Genomic DNA, 20,792 nt, shown 5'->3' on the forward strand with positions numbered 1-20,792 from the left:
ACATCTTGTGACCAAAGTACGCTCTACATGACAATGTTGCTGTTATTTGTTACATAAGGCAAGAAACAAGGGAAAACACCCTGCGATTAATTTTGATCCCGGGTGATTGCAATGAGGCTTGAGCTTGACAATATCGAGTTGTGAAACAAGGGCATCTAAAACACATTATGGATTTAGGAAGACATTGTCACTACTGTCACATAAACAAATTTTGAAGATCACTACTGTCACACACACAAATTTTGGAGATAACAAAAGCAGCGCTCACACAACCAAGGTAAATGACGAACGCACACCATTTTCACGATACAAGAATCTTGACAGCACATACATTTTCTCTACTGCTTGTCGCACATTAAAATTCATGCCAAATTTACACTGATGTAATACATTACAAATTATTTCTCCACTGTGGTGGCACATGCAGAGGCTGAACATGACAGTGTTACTTGATAAACGCTACTGTACACTGCATTAGTACAAGTTTACACGATCTACATCGCTTCTAGCAACAGTACTACACTCTGCACACTACATCCACCAATGTGAAGATGGGCAATGCCTACATGAATTTTTCAAAGACTTCTTTTATACTCATTGCATTAGAAATTTCAACACCTGAAAAATCATAGTCAGCATTAATGCCCCTCTGCCCCTGTTCCAAAACTCGATCATTAATTTCAATGTCTCTTTTTGCAGATGTCTTTATTTAAACTTTTAAACTCTGCCATTAACATTAAACATTTTGATTGTTCAACCAAACTTCAAATACAAACTCTTAAATCCTCAATAAATGCTTTTTTTGTAAGACATTCAATAAAAGTGCTCCTTTATAACAGTAAACAAATAAAAAATAGTACATACTGCCATTTCAACTGCCATAAAAAGGAGCTACTCGGAGAAGCATACGCTTCCACTATCTTGCACAGATATTATTAAACATACTATTATCGTCATTCGTATATAATCTAATCTCTAAAGAATCCATTTCAGTAAAAAACATAGTGTTTAAACATTAACAATAATAAGGCCACTGTACTGTACATATTGAGAAAAGTTGCTACAAGTTATGCTGCAGACGCCTCAGCCAGATAATGTACATGCTAAGGCCTGCAACTGAGTACTGTACTTGAGTCTATGTACACAAGAGCGTCGTTCAACAACAATGCGTACTGCTCCCTCCTCCCACTGACCCAAACCAACCAGGAAGAACACCTACCGCATTCAAAAACCTCCCATACATGTTAATCACATATACAATTCTTTGATCATATGAAAATCTGTTTATTTACAAAAAACAATAAAGCTTTGCTTCCGAAAATATTTATAATATATATATATATACATTATATATTATATATATTATATATAACATTACTAAAATTTCTAGATTAGTGCAAATAAATGTAAATGAAGTAAAAATTACTAACCTTTATAAATGATCAATTCTACTACCATTGCTCAAAACAATTAGGAAAAAATTATATTAAATGTCCAAAATATGTAAATGGCTAAAAGAAGGTTTATGATAACTGACAATTGGCAATAATTTTCGGAGTCAAGGGTAGGTGTTGACCGTGGGTTTAGGGCTGTTGGTTTAGAGAGAACTTTATCGTGTAATATCTGGGGTTGGGCAGGCAAGACAGTTACACAAGGTCAGCAGATCACGACGCTAGTCGTGACGGGTTACGAAAAGTGAGATTGGAGGAACAGAGATGAGTTTCATCGAGCTTTGTTACTCACCCGCATTACTGGTTGCAATCGAACTCGCTTCAATATTGGCTTAGCTGGGAAGTCTACCAGCAGTCTGCCACACAGACACACTTGACACAAGTGGCATGTGAAAGACACATCACCCCGAGTTAGGTCAGGTTACAGGCAGCACTGCCTACCACTTTCCTAAGGTTGTGGTTCACCGGGAGGCTAAAATGAGCCACACTACTATTGATGGAGGGAATGAAAGAGTATAACCCACAATATTCACATTATTACTGAATTTCCCTAAAAAACAAAAGAAAAAAGATCCTGCCTTCATGCGGAATGCCAAGACGGGGAACTTTCGACTCGACTGCCCTTTTACGGACTTGGGTAATTTGGTGAATGCAGAATTCTCTCGGTCTCTCCTTCCATCCCCTTAAGAGTTGCACAATGAGCCACATCTTGAGCCATCTTCTCTCCTCCCACTTGTCTTTGTCCCAGGTTTTGCCCAATATCACAGAGAACAGTTACATTTACAGCACCAATGCATCTCTCTCACACTTACAAAATCTAGCAACACTACCATCTACAGTTCACTCTGTAGAGATAATGTGCAAAAGACTATAACTTTATTTAGATAATGATAAAAATATTGCAATTTTTTTTTTAAAACAAAACCATCAGTAATGGAAAATTCAATAGCCCAAGTGAAAAATAAAATAAATAACTAATATATATATATATATATATATATATATATATATATATATATATATATATATATATATATATATATATATATATACACACATATATATATACACATATATATATACACATATATATATACAAACATATATATATATATATACATATATATACATATATATACATATATATACATACATATACATACATATACATACATATACATATATATATATACATATATATACATACATATACATACATATATATACATACATATATATACATATATATATATAAAAACATATATATACATATATATATATATATATATATATATATATATATATATATATATATATATATATATATATATATAATTTATTGTTTTCAGCACACAGGCCGTCTCTCAGAAAAATGAAAAATACAATTAGATTATATATATAATTATATATATATATTATATATATATTTATATACAAGTCTTGGCTATACCTATATAACAATATTATTATGGACAACGGGAGGAGCCAGTCATTCAAGAAAAAAGGCCATGTTAGCTATTGGACGTCTGTTTTGGAAGCTGACGAGCATGTGACCTGCTGCCTTAAATACCTTTCATTTACGACTGCAGTGATACTGCCTATTTTATGGTGGTGCCTTTGCATTCGCCAGCCGACCAACCATTAGGCTACCCGCCCATTCCCGCTTCCAAACAATTAGTAGCCCCAATCACCCTACATAACCCAGCATCAACAGTGTGACAGCTACTCTAACAGAATAACGGACAAACTAAGCAAGGATGGAGGTTAGGCATTACTGGGGTATCCTAGAAACCTAGAATGAATATCAAAACAATGACAGTAGAATGTCCACTGTCCATAATGGTGACTGGAAAATAAAAACATGAGAAAACTCGGCATTGGCACACAAAATCTTTTTTGTTCAGAAAATAGTAAAGCACACAAACTATGCCTCTAAGTCTTAGGTAAAAATCTTTAAAATTAACAGCTGCATAACATCATACAGTTTAAAGTATGACTGCTATAATATACAGCATTCCATGATATGATGACACTGAGTGCGAGTCTCATCTTGGCACTTATCTGATAAACTCCTGCTGAGCAAATGCCCAGCAACATTAACACAAAAAAAAAGTTCTTCACGTACTGGCAGCGTCAAATACTTGCCTCCAATTAAATATGAGGGCTGGTGTGGATAGGTATGCTCAGGTGTTGGACACAAGACTGTCTACCACTGGCTGTCACCTAATCACCATCTGAACCCATAATGGTGATACACAGTCACCCTTTTAGGGACTCCAGTCCTCATAGTTCCACTTACATCCCCGACTAGTTCCAGACCTAACTGGCTATTTTTACCACCTATCACACTCCCCAGTACTTGGGATGGTGACTGTAATATAAGTGGCAGTACCATCAGTTTCATTCAGTCCCGGCAACCGGTGCGCTGTGAAGTCCCCAAGCCCAGAGTACCCTGGAGGGGGCCAGGTTTGGAGGGTTGGAGAAACGAATAAGTGGGCAGTGGTTGCAGTGGTGGCTGAAGGGGTCGGGAAGGTGGGGGCTGGCAGGAGTGTAGAGAGAATTCACTTTACTAGTGTGTCGGTTTCCTCCAGTATATCCTGCCTGGTGGTCATTCCCTTTCCTCATGATGGACCATCCTTGGTCTCTTCATAATCTTTCTGATACTGTTGTTGCTGCTGCTGTTGTTCTTGTGGCTGCTGCTGCTGCTGCTGCTGCTGCTGTGAAATAAGTGGTGGAAGCGACTGCTGGACTTGCGTCATGGGTCCCTGGGTTATTTGTGGAAGAACTTGACTTCCTTGCTGCTGCTGAGGAGGAGTCTGTGAATTGAGTGGATTGTTGCAGTTGCGAAGCACACTGTACACATTATCCACCTTACTCAGAGTTTCCAGAAATGGAACAAGGTCCATAAGTTCAGAGTCACTCATGTCATCAAACCAAGATGAAACAGGAACCTGTAAAAAAAAATCCAATAAGATACACATAATTAGTCAGCTTTATAGATGGTGCAAATAAACTCATATGGAGAGTAAAACAAAGGATAAGATAAGTAATGTATACAAGTCTCTCTTACTTTATGCATATTTGCCATTAGTGTATGTGATTGTCCTATTTCTATAGGTAATTCTATATACAGCATGTGATTTACAGTCACCGTATACAATCAGCATGGTTCACAAAGCACACTGAATATTTCAAATATGCATAACTGAAGTGTTTATGGCCTGACTGAGCCTGAACATAAATTCTAAGGGCCAGGAACATATTAACAGCATAAAACAAGGGACACCAGTATTTCCGCTTACATCTGTGACCAATTATGAAGGGATTCAGGGAAACTGGCAGGCCAGACTTAATTCCTGGAGATGGGAAATACAGTGCCGGCACTGTGAAGGAGGGGTGCTGGCGCTGCAGTTTTATAACTGTAGTGTAAGCATGCCCAAAACAAAGAAGAAACACTTTTATCATCACTCTCTCTATCACTGTCTTGCCTGAGAGGCACCGATATTAACCTCAAAATACATGATATATTCAAACTCGGTGGACAGAGAGGCAATGTGGCAGATGTTGCAAATGTATGGAATAGGAGGTAGGTTATCAAAAGTAGTGAAGGGTTTTTACGAGGATAGTGAGGCTCAGGTTAGAGTATGTAGGAGAGAGGGAGATTATTTCCCAGTAAAAGTAGGCCTTAGACAAGGATGTGTGATGTCACCGTGGTTGTTTAATATATTTACAGATGGGGTTGTAAGAGAAGTGAATGCTGGGGTGTTGGCAAGAGGTGTGGGGCTGAAAGATAAAGAATCTAACACAAAGTGAGAGTTGTCACAGTTGCTCTTTGCTGATGACACTGTGCTTTTGGGAGATTCTGAAGAGAAGTTGCAGAGGTTGGTTGATGAGTTTGGTACTGTATGTACAAGAAGGAAATTATAAGTGAACATAGGGAAGAGTAAGGTGATGAGGATAACAAAAAAAAAAAAAAAAAAGGTAACAAAAGATGGATATCAGATTTGAGGGAGAGAGTATAGAGGAGGTGAATGTATTCAGATATTTAGGAATGGATGTGTCAGCAGATGGGTCTATGAAAGATCAGGTGAATCATAGAATTTATAAGGGGAAAAAGGCGAGTGGTGCACTTAGAAGTCTGTGGAGACAAAGAACTTTGTCCATGGAAGCAAAGAGGAGAATGTATGAGAGTATAGTTATACCAACACTCTTGTATGGGTGTGAGGCATGGGTTGTGAATGTTGCAACAAGGAGAATGTGTGGTGTAAATATAATGCAGAGAATTCGTAGTTTGGAAATTAGGAGGAGGTATGGTATTACCAAAACTATTATCCAGAGGGTTGTTGAGATGGTTTGGACATGTAGAGAGGATAGAATTATTTCAAGAGTATAAATCTGTAGTGGAGGGAAGGCAGGGTAGGGGTCAGCCTAGGAAAGGTTGGAGGGAGAGGGTAAAAGAGGCTTTGTGTGCAAGGGGCTTGGGCTTCCAGTAAGCATGCATGAGCATGTTAGATAGGAGCGAATGGAGACAAATGATTTTTAGGACTTGACATGCTGTTGGAGTGTGAGCAAGGTAACATTTACGAAGGGATTCTGGGAAACCAACAGGCCGGACTCGAGTCCAGAAGTACAGTGCCTGCACTCTGAGGGAGGGGGTGTTAATGTTGCAGTTTTATAACTGCAGTGTAAGTGCACCTCTTGCAAGACAGTGATAGAGTGAATGATGATGAAAGTTTTGGTTTTTCAGGCCACCCTACCTTGGTGGGAGACAGCCAATGTGTTAATAAAAAAAAATTAAAACTGGCCACAAGAACATACTCCTTGTAAACATAAGAATAAGCACAATTTTTTCAAAAGTAATAGTAGAAAAATTCAGTTTGAATACAAGTCTTATTTAAATTCATGGAGTAAATTAGTGTAAATCCTGGAATAATGATTAATTTTGTAATAAAATGCTGAATTAAAGAAGTGTGAAATATTAAGCAAGAATCTTGAAAGTATAATTGTTTAAGAAATTTATTTTGACATGCCAATGTTAAAACTACATTAGCTAAATTAAATAAAACCTATTGTAAAAACTAAGAAAGTAATACAACAACCAGTACTAGATAAAATAAAGCAACTGGGTTACACGAGATATCAACTTGGCATCATTACATTCTAGACACATCTTCATAAAGAGATGATGTTTTAATAGTGACCATACACTTTAACCTGTGAGATCCCTCTGTGCTTTTATCCTAATAAAAAATGTTCAGTGATAGTGTGTGAGTGTGGTGGGGGTGTTGAGTGATGATGAGGGTATTTTCTTTCTTTTTTGGGTCACCCTGCCTCGGTGGGAGGCGGCCGACTTGTTGAAAAAAAAAAAAAATGTACACTCATCACACTCGTACACAACAGGTAGATAATGGTTATTTGTACTGTGCTACCACTCACAAGCAAACAACCCGAGAAAATAAAAATCAATCATATATATCACACTAAACTAACAGCCAGGCTGGCAGGAGATTTGTCTGTAAAAACTTGCATTTGTGGTCACAGCAGTGGCCCATGCTAACCTCCCTATGAATCGAGACACTTTTGCAACATATGGGAATCTTTATTGAAGAAATGTTTTGCCACACAGTGGCTTCATCAGTCCAATACAAAGTAGAAATGGGTAAGGAAAGGAGGAGTTTGAGGTAATCAGTCCCTCAACCTGGAATCGATGTGTTCAGTCCATTGATTCCAGGTTGAGGGACTGATTACCTCAAACTCCTCTCCTTACCCATTTCTACTTTGTACTGGACTGACGAAGCCACTGTGTGGCGAAACATTTCTTCAATAAAGATTCCCATATGTTGTATAAGTGTCTCAATTCTTCAACTTCTCTGTTTTCAAAACCATTCATCACAAACCTCCCTATGGTGTATAAATATACCTAGTTGGATGAATCTTATTGTAACCAGCTGGCCCAGTGGCTTACGTACTGGCTTGGAATTTTACCACTCATTCACCATGGGTTTAATCCCCACCTGTTTCGTGGCTTATTTGCAATTATGTTATCACAATTTCATGAGTCATAAAAAGCTATTAAATTGTTAACATCAAAATATAGTATTCCCTACAATTTAATATTAACCCCTTGACTGTCGCAACCCCCAATCCTGAAGTGTCTCCTGGTGTTGCAAAATTAAAAAAAAAAAATTATTATTTTTTTCTTATGAAATGATAGAGAATCTTTTCCCGATTGTAATGACACCAAAAACACGAAATTTGATGGAAAACTGATGGAATTACACTCTCGTGAAGTTAGCGACCTCAGCGATATTTACAAATTAGCGATTTCGCCCACTTTGAGCCCTATTTTCGGCTAATTCCATTGTTCCAGTCGACCAAACTCATAGCTATTTCTTTAGAACTCCATTTTTTCTATCGATTGAGTACAAGAAACTGCCCATTTACCGATTTCAACTACCCAATAACGTGGTCAGAAATTTGCAATTTGGCCAATTTCACGAAAATTAAAAAATATGACAATTTCAAAATAAGGTCCAGAACGAACAATGCAGACATTCTAAAATAACATTTTCTTTGTTCATCAGTCATGTCTCCAGGCCCCTCTGATATTACTCTTGCTTTCTATTTTGAATTTTTATTCAAACAAAAAATAGAAGATTTACTGTTATGCAGACTACTGCAATACTGTAATAATTGTATAAATAACATCAACCCATTCATGACTGCATATTAGAATGGCTAGTTGGACATTTATTGGACAATGACATCATTTGTTTACTTTTGAACATCGGCAAAAATCAAACATTTCCCCTACTTTGAGCTCCATTTCCAGGTTCTTTTTATAGTAAAATCAATCAAAATCACCTCTATTTCTATAATATGTTTTCCATTCTATCAAACAAGACCAAGAAAACGAGAATACAACCATAAATACTATATGAAAATAGACCACAAAGTTGGCATTTTAATTAAAAAAGAAACGGTCAGAGTTTTTTTTCTCATTATGCACTGCGTGCTCCAGGATTTTTTTTTATATGGTGCACACTGACCACACAGACCCATTCTCTCACATGTGGGCCTACCAGCTTTCTCCTGCTTGATTTGAAGCCGCTAGAATTTATGAGTATATATACGTCAAACACGGTACCTCGTAAGATGTATATATACGACATTGACAGTCAAAGGGTTAAATATTCTGCCATATACCTTACCAACTGTACTAAAAAAAAGCTGTCTTCTCTGAAGTCTTTACAGGGAACCTTAATCCCTTAACCTTTATACAAAAAGACATTCCTATCATTATTCAGTCATCAGGGGAAAAAGTACAGTGGAACCTCGGTACTCGAACAGCTCCCTACTCAATCAATTTGGCATTCAAACACACTGTTCGGTAAAAAAAAAAAAAAAAAAAAAAATCGCTCAGTAGTTGACCATTTGCTCGGCACTTGACCAAACAAACACGACCTGCCAGAACTTCGCTGTAAACTATTTCGTGTTTCGTCGCATTTTTTGGTGTTTTTTTATATTACAGTGGACCCCCGCATAACGATGGCATCACATAGCGATTATTTCGCATACCGCTTACTTTAATTGCAAAAATTTTGCCTCACATACCGCTTAAAAACCCGCTTACCAATTTTCGTCCGAGACGCGTCCAATGTGCGGCCTGAGCCACGCTCACATGTTCCGCCGGTGGCATTGTTTACCAGCCAGCCTCCGTGGTAACATCCAAGCATACAATCGGAATATTTCGTATTATTACAGTGTTTTCGGTGCTTTTTCTGGAAAATAAGTGACCATGGGCCCCAAGAAAGCTTCTAGTGCCAACCCTACAGCAATAAGGGTGAGAATTACAATAGAGATGAAGAAAAAGATCATTGATAAGTATGAAAGGGGAGTGCATGTCTCCGAGCTGGCCAGGTTGTATAATAAACCCCAATCAACCATCGCTACTATTGGTGGTACAGCTGCTGCTGCTGCTGCACTGTCAGCTGCTGCTGCTGCTGCACTGTCAGCTGCTGCTGCTGCTGTAGCACCGTTGTTGGTGTGGCTTATTGAGAATACCAAGAAACAATTAACCCCAGAGGATTTGCCACCCAGGATAACCCAAAAAAGTCAGTGTCATCGAAGACTGTCTAACTTATTTCCATTGGGGTCCTTAATCTTGTCTCCCAGGATGCAACCCACACAAGTCGACTAATACCCAGGTGAACAAGGAAAAATGCCTGGAACTAGTGCTCATATTGGTGAATTTAAAGCCAGCAAAGGTTGGTTTGAGAGATTTAAGAATCGTAGTGGCATACACAGTGTGATAAGGCCTGTTCTGGAAGAAAATGCCAAACAGGACCTACAGTACTCAGGAGGAAAAGGCACTCCCAGGACACAGTGTCTCATCAGTCATTGCTGCATCTTCAATAAAGGTGTCATTTATTCTTCATTTAGTAGACTAGTACATGCACAATATATACTGTGCATGTACTACTCTACTATTGTGCATGTATCCTTCTCTTTGTGTGTGGGAAAATGTATATTTCATGTGGTAAAATTTTTTTTTTCATACTTTTGGGTGTCTTGCACGGATTAATTTTATTTCCATTATTTCTTATGGGGAAAATTCATTCACATAACGATTATTTCGCATAACAATTACCCATCTTGCACGGATTAAAATCGTTAACCGGGGGTCCACTGTATTTGTATAAGTAAGTCACCATGGGGCCTAAGAAGACTAGTGATAACAACCTACAAAAAAGAAAATTGCTTTGGAAAAACCTGTTCAGTACTTGAACAGATCGGTACTCGAACAGCCTTCTGGAATGAATTAGGTTCAGGTACTGAGGTACCACTGTACTTTCTCATTTTACACTGTTATACGCACTACCTTATTAATTAACATTTCTTTTCATTTCTTTATCAAAAAAATAGGTTGGATCAGACAACATGTAGAGAATGTCAACATAAAGATCATAACTCACAGCATTGTCGGGATGGAAGATGTATGATGCTGGTGAATTGTCCATTATTACAACTTTATGAAGATCCCGGCCTAAGCGACTTAGATCTTTGACGTAATTGCCTCGGTGGAAGACGCAGGATTCCCGGAACAGCCGTGCGCGGAACACTCCCCATTTGTCCAGAAGATTTGCTACTGGATCAGCATACTGAAAATTAATATTGTATACTTTGTAAAGTACAATACAATCATGACTCACGAAATCGTAATGACACGATTGCAAACAAACCATACCATGGGCGGAATTGAACCCGCGGTCAGAGAGTCTCAAAGCCACTGGACCAGCTAGCTGGTCCAGTGGCTAATGCGACGGTCTGGAGTTTTGAGACTCTCTGACCGCGGATTCAATCCCGCCCGTGGTATGGTTTGTTTACAATACAATCAGTATAAATACAAAAAATAACTTGAATATAGGGGATTCCCAACTAGAGAAAGCATTGCATTCCCATTGTTCCAACTTACCAGCAACTTTATAAGTATGGTATATCTCACACACATTCATAACTGCCAATAAGTTTTTGGATTTAAAAAAAAAAATAGTATTGTTTCCTGAAGACCTAATTTGTGTGAATACATAACTCAGATGTACACTGTTGTAAACCTGCTGTACATACCACTGTGGTGATAAGTGCACTAATACAGGCACGCCTCGCTTTATAGCACTTCACACTACAGTGTTTTGCTAATGCAGCAGGGAAAGAAGTTGACGATCAAGAAGACGAATGGAAAGGTAGAAACGATGAAGAAGAAAGAGACTGCCGTGGAAACTGTTGTGGAAACATCTAATACATTCTCAGTGCTACCCGACGAATGTGAATCGAATACTGGGAACGTCATGACGAAAGACGGTAACATTCATCGACAACTGGGACCTCTTCTATGGCAGAAATGACATGTATGCTAGGGATGGGGTTCACTTATCTAGGTGTGGGGTGGGAGCACTGGCAACTGCAGTGGAGGGAGCAGTTAGGACTTTAAACTAGGAATAGTTAGTGGTATGGGTTTTGGCAGGAAAACAGTGAAGTCCCAGTGTAGTAATATTACGAGTTCTAGGGGAACTAGTAATAATAAGAACGAGATAGATATTGAAAAGCCAGGGACCTTGGGTGATAAGGACAGTAATAGGTTTAGTAGAAAAATAGAAATGAGCAGGAAGGGTAAAGAGAAAGGACAGTCTTTCAATGTTTATTATGCTAATTGCCGTAGTGCTAGGAATAAGATGGAAGAGTTGAGATTAGTTGCTAGTGTAGGTAACATTGATGTATTTGCCTTAACTGAGACGTGGTTTAATTCAAAAAGTCGGGACATGCCTGCGGAATGCCATATTCAGGGTTTTAAATTGTTCCAAGAAGATAGAAGTATTGGGAGGGGGGGGTGGGGTGGCATTGTATGTCAGAGATCGCTTGAACTGTTGCATAAAAACGGGTATTAAGTCTGAAGTAACACATACAGAGTCTGTTTGGATAGAATTTTCAGAGGGGCATGAAAAACTGATTTTAGGAGTGATATACCGTCCCCCAAACTTAGGGACCAAGGGAAACTACTATGGGAGGAAATTGTTAAGGCCACAAGGCACGATAATGTAGTAATTCTAGGAGACTTTAACTTTAGTCATGTTGATTGGAATTTCTTGACTGGGAATTTAGAATCATACGACTTCTTAGAAGTATTTCAGGATTGTTTTTTGAAGCAGTTTGTGACAGTACCTACAAGGGGAAATAACCTACTTGACTTAGTTATGGCAAACAATGAATCCCTTGTTAATAATTTAGAAATTTCATAGGAACTGGGTGCTAGCGACCACAAATCAATTATATTTAGCATTGAATGGAAGTACGATAGTAGCGATAACTCAGTAACAGTCCCAGATTTTCGCTTAGCAGATTACGATGGGCTTAGAGAACACTTATCTGTTGACTGGGGTAACGAAGAGAGCTATCAATGACAGTTTTCTGAACACTATATAATGCTGCTCAAAGAGCGTTTATCCCATATAAAGAAATTAGATCAAATATAAATGACCCAAAATGGATGAATAATTGGCTCAAATATCTACTAGGGCATAAGAAAGGAATTTATAGGCGTATCAAAAGAGGTGAGGGTCATCTTATGAATCAGTATATTGACATTAAGAGGAACATTAAAAAGGGGATAAGAAAAGCTAAAAGGGACTATGAAATTAAAGTTGCTAGGGATTCTAAAACTAACCCAAAAAGTTTTTTCCAGGTCTATAGAACAAAAGTTAGAGATAAGATAGGTCCCCTTAAAAATAACTATGGGCACCTTACTGACAAAGAGAATGAAATGTGCTTGATTTTAAATAATTATTTTCTCTGTTTTTACACAGGAAGACACTAACAATATTCCAGTAATTAATTTTTACAGTGGGCTAGAAGAAGATAAATTATGTAACATCGCAGTCACTAGTGAGATGGTTGTGAAGCAGATAGACTGAAGCAAAATAAGTCGCCGGGTCCTGATGAGGTTTTTTCAAGGGTTCTTAAGGAATGCAAAATGGAACTCTGTGAACCATTAACTAATATTTTTAATTGATCTCTTCAAACAGGTGTAGTGTCTGATATGTGGAAGATGGCTAATGTAACTCCTATTTTTAAAACAGGGGTCAAGTCGTTACCGTCAAATTACCGCCCAATAAGCCTGACCTCAATTGTAGGCAAATTACTAGTCAATTATAGCTGAGATTATAAGAAGCCATCTCGATAAGCATAGCTTGATTAATGATACTCAGCATGGATTCACAAGAGGCCGGTCTTGTCTAACTAATTTATTAACTTTCTTCAGTAAAGCTTTTGAGGCTGTTGACCACAATAAAGAATTTGATATTATTTACTTAGATTTTAGTAAGGCTTTTGATAGAGTTCCGCACCATAGACTTTTAAAGAAAGTGGCAGCTCATGGCATTGGGGGAAAAGTGCTCTCGTGGATCGAGTCATGGCTCTCTGACAGGAAGCAGAGTGTCCATAAATGGGGTTAAATCCGAGTGGGGATCTGTAACAAGTGGCGTTCCACAGGGATCAGTCTTGGGCCCGTTGTTGTTTATAATATATATCAATGATCTTGATGAGGGAATTACTAGTGATATGAGCAAATTCGCCGATGACACAAAGATAGGTAGGATAATTGATTCAAACGTAGATGTTATGAAACTTCAGGAGGATTTAAACAAACTCTATTCTTGGTCAGAAAAGTGGCAGATGCAGTTCAATGTAGATAAATGCAAGGTTCTGAAGCTTGGGAGTGCCCATAACCCTAGTACTTATAAGTTAAATGATGTAGAACTTAGCCATACAGATTGCGAAAAGGACTTGGGGGTTATGGTGAGCAGCAACCTTAAACCAAGACAGCAATGCCTAAGCGTACGTAATAAGGCAAATAGATTACTGGGATTTATATCAAGAAGTGTAAGCAACAGAAGTCCAGAGGTCATACTGCAGCTTTATACATCATTAGTAAGGCCTCACCTAGATTATGCAGCTCAGTTCTGGTCTCCGTATTACAAAATGGACATAAATTCGTTAGAAAACATTCAAAGTAAAAGGACACAAGTGCAACTAATGTGACATTTATTGTGGCAACGTTTCGCTCTCCAGGAGCTTTATCAAGCCATGGCTTGATAAAGCTCCTGGAGAGCGAAACGTTGCCACAATAAATGTCACATTAGTTGCACTTGTGTCCTTTTACTTTACATATTGTCGGTAATTCTACCAACTTTATTACAGAAAACATTCAGCGTAGGATGACTAAATTAATACCTAGCATTAGAAATCTTCCTTATGAAGAAAGATTGAAGACTCTCTTAAAGTTACATTCACTTGTTAGACGAAGAATGAGGGGAGACCTGATCGAAGTGTATAAGTGGAAGATAGGTATTAATAAAGGGGATATTAATAAGGTCTTGAGGATGTCTCTCCAAGAGAGAACCCGCAGTAATGGATTTAAATTAGATAAGTTTAGATTTAGAAAGGACATAGGAAAGTATTGGTTTGGAAATAGGGTAGTTGATGAGTGGAACAGTCTACCTAGTTGGGTTATTGAGGCTGGGACTTTGGGTAGTTTCAAATTTAGGTTGGATAATTACATGTGGGAGGGGTTGGATTTGAGTGGGACTTTCACATCAGAGCTTATTTCTTGGGTGGCATTGAAAATTGGGTTGGGCAAATGTTTTGTTAGTGGGATGAATTGTAAAGGACCTGCCTAGTATGGGCCAGCAGGTTTCCTGCAGTGTTCCTCCTTTCTTATGTTCTTACGATAACCTAGACGCCCCTCCAAACTGCCAATATCCCGAACCCCTCCTTTAAAGTGCAGGCATTGTACTTCCCATTTCTGGGACTCAGGTCCGGCTAACTGGTTTCCCTGAGTCCCTTCACAAAATATTACTCTGCTCACACTCCAACAGCTCATGAAGTCCCAAAAACTTTTCATCTCTATTCACTCCTATCTAACATGTTTTTACATGCATTCAAAAGTGGAAAAAAAGCTAATTCACTTTACAGCCATTTTGCTTTAAAGTGGTAGCCTGGAACCTAACCTGCTGTATAAGCAGGGCCCTCCTGTATATAGACACCATATTCAAAAATGTCACATGATATTACTGTATCAAACCCACACATATAGTCACAACCTGAGCAGTGAATTGCCACCTTGGCAGGTTTAATGACCTACACCACTAGCTGTACATATCCACTACACACAATAGCTGCAATTGCCATGATACTTTTTAAAGCTCGTGATGTATAACAGAAGGTTTTTCCTCCCTAAGATCATAACAATGTGATGTATAACAGAAGGTTTTTCCTCCCTGGGATCATAACAATGTGATGTATAACAGAAGGTTTTTCCTCCCTGGGATCATAACAATGTGATGTATAACAGAAGGTTTTTCCTCCCTGGGATCATAACAATGTGATGTATAACAGAAGGTTTTTCCTCCCTGGGATCATAACAATGTGATGTATAACAGAAGGTTTTTCCTCCCTGGGATCATAACAATGTGATGTATAACAGAAGGTTTTTCCTCCCTGGGATCATAACAATGTGATGTATAACAGAAGGTTTTTCCTCCCTGGGATCATAACAATGTGATGTATAACAGAAGGTTTTTCCTCCCTGGGATCATAACAATGTGATGTATAACAGAAGGTTTTTCCTCCCTGGGATCATAACAATGTGATGTATAACAGAAGGTTTTTCCTCCCTGGGATCATAACAATGTGATGTATAACAGAAGGTTTTTCCTCCCTGGGATCATAACAATGTGATGTATAACAGAAGGTTTTTCCTCCCTGGGATCATAACAATGTGATGTATAACAGAAGGTTTTTCCTCCCTGGGATCATAACAATGTGATGTATAACAGAAGGTTTTTCCTCCCTGGGATCATAACAATGTGATGTATAACAGAAGGTTTTTCCTCCCTGGGATCATAACAATGTGATGTATAACAGAAGGTTTTTCCTCCCTGGGATCATAACAATGTGATGTATAACAGAAGGTTTTTCCTCCCTGGGATCATAACAATGTGATGTATAACAGAAGGTTTTTCCTCCCTGGGATCATAACAATGTGATGTATAACAGAAGGTTTTTCCTCCCTGGGATCATAACAATGTGATGTATAACAGAAGGTTTTTCCTCCCTGGGATCATAACAATGTGATGTATAACAGAAGGTTTTTCCTCCCTGGGATCATAACAATGTGATGTATAACAGAAGGTTTTTCCTCCCTGGGATCATAACAATGTGATGTATAACAGAAGGTTTTTCCTCCCTGGGATCATAACAATGTGATGTATAACAGAAGGTTTTTCCTCCCTGGGATCATAACAATGTGATGTATAACAGAAGGTTTTTCCTCCCTAAGATCATAACAATGTGATGTATAACAGAAGGTTTTTCCTCCCTAAGATCATAACACTGTGATGTATAACAGAAGGTTTTTCCTCCCTAAGATCATAACAATGTGATGTATAACAGAAGGTTTTTCCTCCCTAAGATCATAACAATGTGATGTATAACAGAAGGTTTTCCTCCCTAAGATCATAACACTGTGATGTATAACAGAAGGTTTTTCCTCCCTAAGATCATAACAATGTGATGTATAACAGAAGGTTTTTCCTCCCTAAGATCATAACACTGTGATGTATAACAGAAGGTTTTTCCTCCCTAAGATCATAACACTGTGATGTATAACAGAAGGTTTTTCCTCCCTAAGATCATAACAATGTGATGTATAACAGAAGGTTTTTCCTCCCTAAGATCATAACACTGTGATGTATAACAGAAGGTTTTTCCTCCATGAGATCATAACAATGTGATGCATAACAGGTTTCTTCCCTGGTATCATAACAATATGATGTACATTTAACAGGAGGCTTCCTCCTCGGGGCTGAGGGACGTAACATAGCTTCAGAGAAAGTGAAATAAAGCTGCTGTTATGCAACTTTGAGGGAACATTCAGCAGTGTGCTGCTGGTAGAACACAGGCTGTTTATGTTATCAGTGAGTTGGTTGCTCTCACAACCTGCAACTCATGAGTCTCCTCTCTGTGTAACTGGCAGCCGTTACAGACTCATCTCTGTCCGAGGTATCCACGGATCGTGTCACTCTTGTTATAACAACACCCCCGACTAGAAGAGCCCTCCATAGTAGAAAGACATTATGTGCCGAGCAAACCTTCAATTATAAACAACATTTTACTCTAAAAAGAGCTTCATTATGTTCTGTTTAGAGTGAAACGTAGTCTAATATAGAGGGCAATGAACCCGCCAGAACTGGGATTGCCACCCCAAAACTGGCACATACACCATAATGGATGCTATCTTGCTAGACAGTGATACACAATACAATGCACAGTAAGAGAGACCCGCATATACAGCGCCTATTTTCAGTGTTCCACATTTCTGTTGGCTCTCAACTGAGCCACTGTTCCACCCACTGGTGACTATCGCCGGTGAATGGAATGTAATGAACAATGGTGAAAACGTGGAACACCGAAAAGAAGGCATACAGTGTATACATGCTCCTTCATAATAACTGAAGGTGTAATGTTTCATAGTAAACTTACCTTGGCTAGACTGGCTGTGAAGAGCACACATTCATACAGCTCTCCCATCTTTTGTAAAAAGTCATCCACGAAGGGTCGTTTTAAAACATAAACTTGGTGGATGGTTCCATCTATTTCAACAGGAACTATGAAGTCGGCATTACTAATTGGCTGGAAAAAAAAAGAAAAGATCATTATAATGCAATACAGTACGGTTATATAAAATAAAAAACTTAAAATTTAGGGCATCCAAGAAAATACTACTCTATATAAAAGTAGCAATGAAGATTGGTATACTGCTATTACTTCCAAGTAAACTATTCTAACATTGAGTTTTATAATATACAGTATACTGTTATATTAAGTATAAGCTGTAAAACTTTATTGTAACCCCAACTCAACATCATTTTCTTCTATTATACACTTTATATTAGGTTTAAAAAATCAGAATTATTAATTGTCAAATACTTTTTTTTTTTTTTTTTTTTCAACAAGTCGGCCGTCTCCCACCGAGGCAGGGTGACCCAAAAAAGAAAGAAAATCCCCAAAAAGAAAATACTTTCATCATCATTGTCAAATACATCTGATGATAAATACACTCTACAGTAGTGAATTTTAATATCTGTACACTCACTTCTCACACTGTGTAAATCTAACATCTAAGGTTTCAATGCCTAGATGTCTCTCTCATCAATGTGTCCTTTTCTACGTTCACTTTGAACTTGATGGTAATAGAAACATCTCTCAAGTGCTTCACTAACTTTTACAGCTTCTCATTTGAATCTCCCAGCAGCACTGTGTCATCAGCAAAGAGTAACTGTGACAATTCGCACTTCATAAAATATTTATTATCTTTTAATCCCTTACTTATTCTTAATGCTTTCATTTAAGTACTATATACAGTACAATACAGTAGAACCCCTGTATCCACTGATTCTGTATCCACGGTTTCAGTTATCCATTGTTTACTGTGGCCCAAAAATACCTCTTAATTTTGCATAATAATGGCCCCAAAGTAGAAAAGCTGTCAGTTCTTCAAAGCCTATGAGAAGCTGTGAAGTGATTCCCATCAGTGAAAACGTGATAATTCTCCACTTGTGCATAATTTATCAATTAAACTTCATAATTGGTATATACGGGACTTATATATAGGGATTGCTACTATCCACGGTTCTGGTATCCACAACAGGTCCTTGGAACGTATCCACCGTGGATACAGGGGTCCTACTGTACGTACCTTTTTTTGTATATTGACCACTGCCTACTAAGGTAGGATTATCCAAAAAAAGGAAACACATTCACCACCATTTATTAAATACTGTCTTGCCAAATGTGTGTGCATACATCAGAATTCAAATGATGCCTCTGAACAGCAACATCACCAGACCTTTATCAGAGTACAGGCACTGTAGTACCTCCCACCTCCAACAGTAAAGTTCAACTAACTAGTTTCCCTGAATCCCTTAAAGAAATGTTACTCTGCTCACACCCCAACAGTGTATGTGCCTTGTCTAAATTCTGCCTCTTACATAAGCACTCAACCATATTTTTTTTAGCATAAATACTGTATCACAAATTGAGTTGAGTCATGTCTCCTTACCCCTCATCTTAACCCCTATCGAGTGGCTTTACCAATTCCTGAACTCCAGGGTCCAAACACACCCACTCTGGTGACTGTATGTGGTGTCTGCCTCAACCATCTCTTCATCTGGTGATCCAACATATACATTCCTTCCATAATACACTATTGTAATAATATCTAGTATGTATATGTTTATTCATGAGTTAATAAGAGCCACTAACCTTGAATGAAGAGTGAACAAGCGTTTCATCGAGGTCAATAACCATGCACTTCTTGTGCATGTCTCGATGACTGATGGATGGCAGGAGGTGTCGCTGTGGCCCTGGAGGCTGCGGTAAATGGGTATAGGGAGGTACATCTTCGGACACACACACCCCATTGGCTGCACCACCTGAATCATTTTCTCCAGAAACGCAACAGCAGAATAGCGTTCGGAAGATGCTTTTTTTTGGTTTCTTACCATTCTGGCTCCCTGCGAAGGTAAAAAGACACTTGTTACTTGAAAAAAAATCTCTTCATGAGGTATTTGACTTATTTCTTAAGCATGGAAAAATGATTAATGCCTGTGTGAATGTTTTAGTGAAAGAAAGCTACTAATACATTCCCTATGTGACAAAAAGAAATTGACATTTTACTAGTGTTAAGGAATACAAAATCAGGGAATTAATTTTTTTTTAAACATACTGGCTGTCTCCCACTGAGGTAAGGTGACTCAAAAGAAGGACTTTCACCATCACTTATTCCATCATTGTCTTGCCTGAGGAGTACTGACAATACAGCTCCTGTGAATAACAAAAAAAGGCACAATACCGTGACTGGAACGATACACAAATAACCCGCACATAGAGGAGAGAAGCTTACGACATTTCGGTCCGACTTGGACCATTTACAAAGTGTGACTTTGTAAATGGTCCAAGTCGGACTGAAACGCCGTCATAAGCTCCTCTCTTCTATGTGCGGGTTATTTGTGTACAGCTCCTGTGCTTCTACAAACTGCAATATCCCCACTTTTCTCATAGTCCCTATGGGATGTCTAGTAATGGAAACCCTAAGACTAAGTGATTTCACTAGTAGACACTTGACCACACTTTACATAATACATGTTCTTGTTTATACTTTAACAGTCGCCTACTTGCGATACTAACATCGATAGCAGTTACAATCACCACCGGTGACCTATAATATACAGAGTGATGTTATGGAACAATAGTATGAGATAGGAGTCGGTGTTGCGGGGTTAGGTTAGGTTAAGTAAGGTTTGTCAGGAAACAGCATTTCCTGACACGGGTCTAAGTCGCATGATGACCTGCAGGGGGCGCTTTTGGTCATCTGACCGAGACTTTCTGCTAGCTTACCCCTCTACCCCTTTAAAAAATAGTTACTGTACTAATAATACCTACTGGTGTTGTTGAGGTTACCTTACTTTTTACATACCTTAGACGGGTCTCCGGAGTTTTTCCCCTGCAACATTCCTAGCCCAGTTTGCTTGGTTGTTATGGGCCATACCCAGGTCTCCAAGAAATGTGTGTTGATGAAATGCGGGTGGGAATTATAGAAGAAACAAAATCTCGTCAGGAAAGAGAAACAGGAACAATAGGTTCCCAACTAAGTCAGATGAACTTCCCCTTGCCTAACCCCCGGCAGGTCCAGACGACTACACCCCCCCCCCCACCGAGTCAACAACA

The 20,792-nt window shown here is 38.5% G+C and overlaps 1 protein-coding gene across 1 annotated transcript in view; it reads right to left on the reverse strand.

The window, feature by feature from the left end:
• Positions 1-3,152: 3,152 nt before the first annotated feature.
• LOC128704005 (carboxy-terminal domain RNA polymerase II polypeptide A small phosphatase 1) overlaps positions 3,153-20,792 on the reverse strand; it is a 116,720-nt gene continuing 99,080 nt past the window's right edge. The window contains exons 2-5 of the mRNA XM_053798895.2: positions 19,329-19,579; positions 17,547-17,696; positions 10,427-10,612; positions 3,153-4,402 (exon numbers count right to left, since the gene is read on the reverse strand). Coding sequence (XP_053654870.2) covers positions 4,073-4,402; positions 10,427-10,612; positions 17,547-17,696; positions 19,329-19,579 — 917 coding nt within the window. The 3' untranslated portion in view covers positions 3,153-4,072. The remainder of the gene's footprint in view (positions 4,403-10,426; positions 10,613-17,546; positions 17,697-19,328; positions 19,580-20,792) is intronic.

The sequence above is a fragment of the Cherax quadricarinatus genome, chromosome 66 (genome assembly GCF_038502225.1).
Source record: "Cherax quadricarinatus isolate ZL_2023a chromosome 66, ASM3850222v1, whole genome shotgun sequence".
Taxonomy (NCBI): Eukaryota; Metazoa; Arthropoda; class Malacostraca; order Decapoda; family Parastacidae; genus Cherax; species Cherax quadricarinatus.